The sequence below is a fragment of the Kryptolebias marmoratus genome, linkage group LG20 (genome assembly GCF_001649575.2).
Source record: "Kryptolebias marmoratus isolate JLee-2015 linkage group LG20, ASM164957v2, whole genome shotgun sequence".
Classification (NCBI taxonomy): Eukaryota; Metazoa; Chordata; class Actinopteri; order Cyprinodontiformes; family Rivulidae; genus Kryptolebias; species Kryptolebias marmoratus.
Window position 1 is genome coordinate 22,267,043 of NC_051449.1, and position 9,036 is coordinate 22,276,078.

Below are 9,036 nucleotides of genomic sequence, written 5' to 3' on the forward strand. Positions count from 1 at the left end.
GAGTCAGACAAACAAGGATTCTAACGAGCCTCCTTTGTTAGGAGAGTGAGAACAATTTGCAAGCAATCCAGCTTACATCACATCTCAGCTTTAAAAGCTCAACTCCACACTCTCTATTTCTGAATTGAGAAAGCTCCTCGGATGAGAAGCAACTTTAGAATAGAAGTCCAGTTGTTTTTGTTTTTTAACTTTTTTTGAATTTACCATGGCCTGGATGACTGAGAATCTACACCAGCATATGGTTAAAGACCCCCTTTACACTAAATGACAACCCCACTACAATGTAAGAAAACAGCCAGAAGGTGGATGGGTCTGGGCAAGGTCTTTAGCAGCATATTAAGAACGCAGTGGGCTCCATATTATGAGTGAATGGTCTCCAATTATTTTAAGCATCTAAAAACATCCATATCCAGGCTGTGGTTGTCTGGTACTGTAATGGTAAAGTATGGAGGAGCTTATTTATGACATGGGGCATGTAAACAGCTGTATGGCTCGGTTGTGAGGAGTTTGAGGGTAGGACTTGCTGCACTGGCGCCATGCTTAGGCTATAAACCTACTGTGCTCATATGCTGCGTTAAAATCCTGCTATTATGGTGTGATTTCTTACTGCATAGCTGAATCATGATGTAGTCTGGGAGAGTAGTGCCAGGTGGGGCATGATGCAATTGTGGGCATATGTGATAGGATAGTTGTGGTAATGTACTGCTCACAGTATGTTACCCAGAGAGTGCAGGAAAGCATCTCATGGATGCAGAAAAACGTATTTGGTGAGTACTAAAAGTGTAGCAGCATCATGACTGCCTTCCCACTGAAAGACGTTTATCAAATTTGCCGTGATCCAGCTACGTTCCTGTAGGACCTGCAGGTCATAGAAAGTGTAACCGAGTTGTCATCATGTGTGAAAAGGGTCTCAGAATCTGTTATGATTGCAATCAAGTCTTTATCAGTAATCCCACTTTGTAAGGGTAAGAAAAAACGCCTTTTGTGTATGCCTCTATGCTAAAAATAAGTAAAATAAATGAATAAATAACACTTCTTTTTCATTTTTTTTAAATTTTTTACAAAAATAATAAATGCACAACAATTACTGAGATTTTGGAAACACAATGTAAAAATATTTTTTAGGATATTGTTATATGCCGATGACATCTCAATTTAGCAACACAAAATTTTAATACTGGTGCTCGAATGTTTGCTTCCAAACATATTGATCTGAATTTTAAAGAAGGAATTTTGTTTATGTTTTCAAAGAAATCAAAAAATGTCACTTTTAAATATCTGGTTTTCCAGTATTTGGTTATCTAACTGTATTACTCAATCAGGAAGGGACATTTTAGAATTTTTTAGCATACAACAGTCTTGATAATTATCATTTTCTTCAAGTTAGTTTTATGAAGTCTGTTGCTGTAGAGAGAATTAAATGAAGAACTGATGCATACACTGGTTTCCTCAGCAAGACAAGTTTTTATGAATTGGAATATTAAAACAATACTGTTACACTGAATTGGACATTTAAATTTGGGCAACTGCATTAAATTATCTATCTTCATATCATGCCCTGAAATATTTTTGAATAAAAACTATAAAATGTAAATTATTTTACATTTAAATGTTTAATTATTATAATTTGTTGGACTTTTGACCCTATAAGGTGCAGAAATACAGCATCAAAATAAATTAGTAAGTACATCAACATTGTGTTTATGCTGTATATATTATTTTCTGCAAAAGCAAACTACCTGCATGTCAGCAAGATTAAGGTATTCCTTTGTAAGTTGTAAAATTTTCGGTGAAGAAAATCTGATTTTTATTTTTCCTGTTTACTTCTAAGAATAACTTACTTACCTGATACTGAGTTTGGCAGTGAAGTTGCAACTCTTGATCCTGAACTGTGCTCACTGTTTGAAGAAACTGTCAACCCGTTTCTTGACGTCTGAGAGGATCCTTTGAGTCTGGCGTCTTCCTGACACCTTCTCCTCTTCAGAATCCCTATTAAGGCTGTTGTGCCTGAAAGTGAGTTTTTACCATCCAGCTTATCCAGTTGCCCATTTTCAGATTTACTTGTTGCTAAAGAAAACACGGGGATCAGAGGTTTGGTATCAGTGCAAACGCTTGAAACAGAATGACTTTTTGGGAAACCGGTCTGAGAAGAGGCGAAGCGATTAGCAGTGGGCAGCTTTGGTGAAGCACCATATTGGAAATGGTTCCGTCTTCTTCCCAAGATCTGAACTGCTCGCTGGAACTCCTTTTTGTCACGCATCAACTCACGAAGTAAAATTATTGGGGACTTGCTCTTTTCTGAAAAACTTCTACCAAGCTTTTTCAGATGGCCTCGTATGTGGTTGGACTGACCAGTTCTGTTATCAAATGAGTCCCCACAAAGTGGACATGAGTGAATACTCGTCACAGTCTCAGAATCCGACTCTAGCTGTAGTGCTGGAGGAGAAAACAAAACAAACGAAAACATTATGAAACATTTGAAATATGTATCACCAAAACAAACATAAAGCCAGGTTAAAACTTCCATTTTTTAGTTCAGTGTTTGGTTTTATACATCAATGTTGCCAAAATGATAACAGAACAAACAGATTGACAACCATTGGAAGAGCAATTTCAGGGTGCTTTCCACTCCCCAGTGCATTAAACTTAGACTCTTATGATGCCTGCTAGATGATAGGTACACAGGAAGGTGCTCTCAATGAATTTGAGCTGTTCCTCACTGAACTCATTGGCAAACAGGCACGGACAAGCCTCACCTTAAGGTTTGGTCGCTGAGTGAGGATCTAGTATCCCTTTCTCATCAGGTGGGGTAAAAAGTTTTCTTTGTATTCTTTATGAAGGTTTTTAAATCGGGGTGCACAGTGGAGCAGTTACTGGGTTCAAAACTTGGCTGGGGTCTTTCTGTGCATGAGTGGGCTTTCTCTGGATACTCAGAATTCTCCCCACAGTTCAAAAATGTGCATGTTAGGTTATTAGGTGAATCTAAGTTGTCCCTATATGAGAGTGTGTGTGTGCATTGTTGTGGTCCTGTGATGGACAGAAAACCTGTCAAGGGGGTACCCCAACTCTTGTCTATTGACCACTGAAGACAAACATTAGCTCTTCACAACTCTAAACAGGTTAAATGCAGGTATAGAAAAAAACTGTCTGGCTCTTCACACAAGATTTAATTTGTCTTAATATGCAACGTCCCCAACATAATTACTGGAGCATTAAAAATGTTTATGGATGTAAGAGGGTGGCAATTGATAGTGGGACACAATCTGCAAAGATTAAGACACACCAGTTTATCCTGAATATTTAAGAAACTAAGTCAGTTTATTTCTTTTTTTGAGTCAAGATTCAAAATGAAGCTGCCAATTATGTATAGTATATCCTACTATCACCTAAGACAGCTCTAAGCAGCAAGCAATACATAGCAAAACCAAAATGAGGTTTCTCAGAAAGGATGCTGCCTCACCATTACTGTTTAGGTCAGGAGCTAATTCAGTTAAATCTTCTGAGAAAGGCTTAAAAAACAATAGCTTTTCCTGCATCAACAGAAGCTAGCTGAGCTGGTTTTGGGCCTTATAGGCCTTTGAAGGAAGTTGTTTAGGGGACATCTCACAATGGCAACGCATCTAGGCAGAGTCCACACTTGCTGGATAATATCTCAGCTAATTTATTAATGCCTCTTTGACCACACCAAATAAATGTAAGAAGGTGACTGAACAGTGGGAGTTCTGAGAATTTCTGCTCCAGCTGTTAGCTTTGTACAAGCTGCTAAAAAATGATGAATGCATTATTATCTCCTATTGTACAATGCACTAGGGATGGGCATTTCAAGCAAAAACGTTGTTTGAAAATCTTCATCTTGGCAGCCACCCCAGTGTTGATTTAATATTCTGGAGTATTGTAATTAAAACTTTCTGTAGTTTGAGAGTAGTCCAATGTCTGTCAAACTTCTAGCCCTGTCTGTTATGGTTTAGGTTTTTCTTGTTGGATACTTGTATTTGTTTTATTGTCCTTGTCTTTGTATTGTTTTGTCTTCTTTATACCTTGGTTCTGTTTTGTCACTATTCAGTAGTTTTCTGGTTTCCTGTCACACCCATCTCCACCTGTCAGTAATTTTAATCACTCACCTGTGCCCACTTCCCTTAATCATCCTCTGCTTTAAAACCTGGTCATTTTCTCCACTCCCCTGCCGGTTCATTGTTGATTATTGCTCGTTGGTGTTTAGTCCTCGGTTCCACCTTGCCTCGTCTTGCCTCGCCTTGCTTGTCATTTTTGGATTTTTTTGTTATAGTTTGTTTTGCTGCCACGTCAGCCTTTTGTTTTCTAGTTTTCTTAGTTTAAATAAATTTTCTGTTTTATCATGAGTCTGCGCTCTGGGTTCCTCTGGCTTTCCTCCGATCCTGACACTGTCCCCTAAATCCTTAATTTTATCCTCTGACATCAGGCCATGCCATCTAAATCTAACCTTAACTTTGTGCCTTGCCTTTGACTCCCTACCACAAACTGTTTCAGACATTAGACTGATTCAGGAGTAGCCACTAAGAAGCGAAAATCTAACCTCAACACTAGAAACGAAGGGAGAAATACATGTGTATGGAATGATAAGCATGAGTATGAAATGTCACTCACTGGGTTTGTATTGGCAACCACTAAGTATGGGGTGGGTGTATGATGTGGCAAAATACAAATTAACCAGGATCCAGATGGTGCCTATTTCCAGCAGTCAATGTGTGAGAGACAGGGTAGAATTTGGACAGGTTACCAGTCCATCACAGCGTCAACACAGAGACACACAACCATGTATGATACCACCTAGGGACAATTTTCAGTTGCAGACAATTAACCTGCTTTTTTTTTGAGAGGGGGGATTGGAGAACACTTACTAATGAACAGGGAGACTATGCAAACTTCATGCAGAAAGGCCCCAGCTAGGAGTTTAACCCATAACCCTATTGCTGCAAGGCAACAGTTCTAACCACCTGCTACATTGTGCAGCCCTTTCTCACAATGTGGACAACAAACTACATTTTACAGTTAATCCGGGCTCCCCTACTCCCACTTACTCAGAGCTTGGTTCACAAAATTCCTCCAAATTTCACCCACCCTCGCGTAATAATACTTACAACAGTCATAAGTATTTCAGTACCTTTTCTCAATCGACGAATGGCTGAAAACCTCCGTCGAATACGTGGCCGCCTGTCTTGGTCAGCCACCTGCTCTGGAGGCACGGCATGGCGTTCATCATAGCTCAATCCAACCCTATGAAGATGCCCTCGCACATGATTGGACAGTCCAACGCCAGACTCAAAAATGGCAGGACAGTATGGACAGTTTTTCTGGTCTGATTCCAATTCTAACAGATCGTCTGTGGGGGACTCCCCAAATGGTATTTGGTGGGACTCAAAGGTTTCTTGAAATACCTCTGTTTCTATGGATTCTTCTTTTATTTCAGGGTCATTCTGTTCCTGCTCTTCAGTCTTTATTTTCTCAAACAGTTTTTTGGATGCCTGTAAAGCACCTCTCATGGACATTCTTCTACTATAGGTGTATATGATGTGTTTTTTTTCTTTTTTGATGCCGCTGTCAAAATAGTTACTATTGCCTTCAGAATCTTCACCTTGGAAAATGTCTTTTTCGTCAAGGTCTGACTCATCTTCTAGGTTAAATTTCTTGGGACTTGACAAAGGTTTTGGTAAAATAAAGCACGAGTCCTGGTCAGAGGTGTTGCGATATGGGGTGGACATTTTACGTTTAGAGGATGACTTTTTGACTGCTGACTGGTCTATATTCATGTTCGAACCATCTGGGGATCCAGCAGAAAATTCAACCTTGACAGACATTGTTTGTGGTGTTTGGTCACAGACATTTTTGTCACTTTTGGAATCCTGAGCACTGCAATTATTGCTTTCCTTTTGTTCAGCACCCTTATTTCCATTGCTTTGACGAGACAAAAGAACATTAATGGATTTGTCGAGTTTTGATTCTGTTGTTTTAGACTTGGGACCTCCCTTTACTTTGCTGTTTTTAAACAAGTTGGAAAAGCTACTGGACTCTTCAGGTGAACAATCTTTTTGACATATTTGATTATGTATTGATATTTTAGATGTGAACTCAGTATCTTCAGTGGGAGCTTTACATGTAGGCAACTCCTTCTCCCAGACTGGTTGTGCGTGTTTCCCACTGTCCTGTGCTGCTCTATATTCATCATAACTCATTTGATGACGTCGAATTAGATGATTCTGAAAAACTTGTTTGCCAACAGCTTTATAAGAACAAATCTCACAAGGGAAGATCTCAAAGTCTTCCTCTGGTCTCTGTTTTTTAACAGTAAGATCAGTGTGATGCATAAGGTGATGTTTCCTAAGATCGCTCTGAGTCGGAGTTGTAAAATGGCATTTGTCACATCTAAGCTTTCTCTTGTTTTTATCGTGTGTTTTTGCATGTTGGACAAATGTGTTTGGGCAAGTTGTTCCAAATGAGCACTGGGGGCAGAAATACATAGTGATTTTTTTTTCTTCTTTCTTCTTGTCATTTGCATCTTTGACTTCTTTCGTAAGTATTGATCTCTCTCCCTGATGGATGGACATGTGATCAAGTAATGCCCTACTCTGTTTAAAAGACTGGCCACATTCTCGGCACGTAAAAGGCTTTTGTGAAATTGCAGAAGGGTCGTCGTGAGACTTCATATGGCAAAGCAAGCGATGCTCTTTCTTGAACGAGAGCTTACATTTTGAGCAAGGGTAACGCAATGACCTCCTCTCTGAATGTGAATTAATCGTAAGCCCCCTCTTCAATGGTGAAATTTTATGATTGATAATATTCTTATGTGAACTTTCAGGTGTTTTGTAAAGAATTTCTTTGATAGCCTTTACAGTTCCATTGGGATACTTGAAAACCTTTTCTGTAGGTGATGACTGTGGTTTGGAGTGCTTTTCTGGTTTTGTGACTCTAATAGAACTGGAGTCTACTTGGCCTTCTTCATCACATGAGTCCTCAGATGACTCGGGGCTCAGATTAGGGTACAGGTCTTCTGAGGGGTCCACCATAACAACCATGTCCATTTTCCGTTTTCTTCTCCTTTGAATGCTGACAGGACTGACTTCCTCTTTAGGCTCCTCACTGGGAGAATCACTATGATTATCCCACAGAAACCGCATGAACTCTTTGTGAGGGTCCCAGCTGAGGTCACTGGCACTACTGAAATTATCCAACGAGTTTTCGGGGGATTCATCATCAAACCCCCAAATTCCAGCATTATCTATTCCTTGCACAGTCTTTAGTGGGGTGATGCTTTTTTCCTCCTCTTTTTCAGAGGTGATGCTGTTTAGTTCATGGTCTTGTACGGCCTGATGCAAAGAGGGTCCATTCTCCAGGCCAACTGGAGACAACATATCTGTGTTTGACAGAACATCAAGAACACTGGTGTGTTTCAAAGAGGGCTTGCCAAAAGAAGAGGTGCAAGAGGTTGATTCTTGTGCCATTCTCACAGGTTCCTGTATGATTGTGTGGGCATTGAGTTCCGAATCAGCATCTTTGTCATCTTCATCGACACCTGTCAGACATGACATTTCCATTGCAATGACCTGAAAAACAAACAAATAAAAAAGTAAATATCAATAACAATTTCGATACTAAATAGTCTGCTTAACATTTTGAAGACAAAGTTTTAACCCAATTTACTTTGAAAAAGGCTTGCGCAAAAAAGGAGTTGTAAAATTCTTCTCCCTGTATTCTAAAAGTTTTAAATAAAATTGTCAATTTTTATTATATTTTGTGGATGTTAAATTAATCGAGCAGAGGTATTCAGCTGACTACTGGACAAAAATATGTTTGGTGTACGGTAAAATTACCTCGAGTTGAAAAGGGCCTGACTATGAAGATAGAAAAGTGTGGGGGTTATAATCTATTTTTGATACATCGCAATGTGGACATGAACAATTCTGAATTTATTTTAAAATATCAAAATTTTATTATTATTTAACATTAACGTCATATTCAGAAACACAAAACCCGGATCTGCTGCGCCCAGACAGGTTATGACATACACTCACAAAGACAAGACATTAGAGATGGTACATTCGGTTTTTATGAACTCGGGTAAATCTGAATCATTCAATAAGGGGTCCGGTTCACATAAGTCGCTTAGTCATTTGAGTCAGTCAATCTGCTCCCCCTAAAAATGGAACAAAAATGAAAATATGCTAATCAAATATAAATTAACCATAATGTTAACTTATGTTAAATGTATGTTATGTATGTATATAAACATGTATGTATGACTCATCTGAGTCCAAGGTTTTTCTAGTCAGTCTTAAACCCAAATTAGCGACCCGATTCATTTGAGTCCACAGCATTTCCAAGGACTCAGCTGTTTTTCCAGCGAGTCTGATAACTCACAGACTTTGCAACAGACTGCCAGAGGACACGGTTAATCAAGACCATGGACTTGTGAGTCCTGATTCAGTGAGAGGATCAATAAGCCAGATGAGTCAGAAACCAACCAGTTCCACAAGACATACAAAAGGCACCTTCTGTATTGAAAGACAGTTTGAAAGTACTTTGGCTTCTATGAAGTAAAGAGAGATTATCACAAGAGCTACACTATACATAAGCTATGTACATGTTTCCAACCGGAGGAAAAGAAAAACTGCCTGTCATCAATGTCACTTCTAAAGGTAGTACACTCCTGATCAAAATCTTAAGACCAGTCAAAAAATTGCAAGAATTTGCATTTTGCACTATTGGATCTTAAGAAGGTTCTAAGTAGAGCTTCACAATGTTAAAGGAAAAAATCAGTGCAAGAGACAAGAACTTTTGAGCGGGGAATTTTCTGCAAACTGCATTTACACTCCAACATGATTTTTTCAGCTGATCAAAAGTTTAAGACTATAGTCTTTAAAAGCCAAAAGATGTGCAAAAATCTGGATTCCATGTCATTTTCTGTCAAGTCTTTACACTGTCAAGACCTCCTGATGGCAAAAGCAAAAAAGCTCACTGACTTTGAACGTGGTAGGATTGTTGAGCTGCATAAGCAAGGCCTCT

The 9,036-nt window shown here is 39.1% G+C and overlaps 1 protein-coding gene across 1 annotated transcript in view; it reads right to left on the bottom strand.

The window, feature by feature from the left end:
- The window catches only part of znf644a (zinc finger protein 644a), a 30,584-nt gene that overhangs the window by 10,242 nt on the left and 11,306 nt on the right, over positions 1 to 9,036 (bottom strand). Inside the window, exons 2-3 of the mRNA XM_017430749.3 lie at positions 5,141 to 7,577; positions 1,846 to 2,436 (exon numbers count right to left, since the gene is read on the bottom strand). Coding sequence (XP_017286238.1) covers positions 1,846 to 2,436; positions 5,141 to 7,568 — 3,019 coding nt within the window. The 5' untranslated portion in view covers positions 7,569 to 7,577. The remainder of the gene's footprint in view (positions 1 to 1,845; positions 2,437 to 5,140; positions 7,578 to 9,036) is intronic.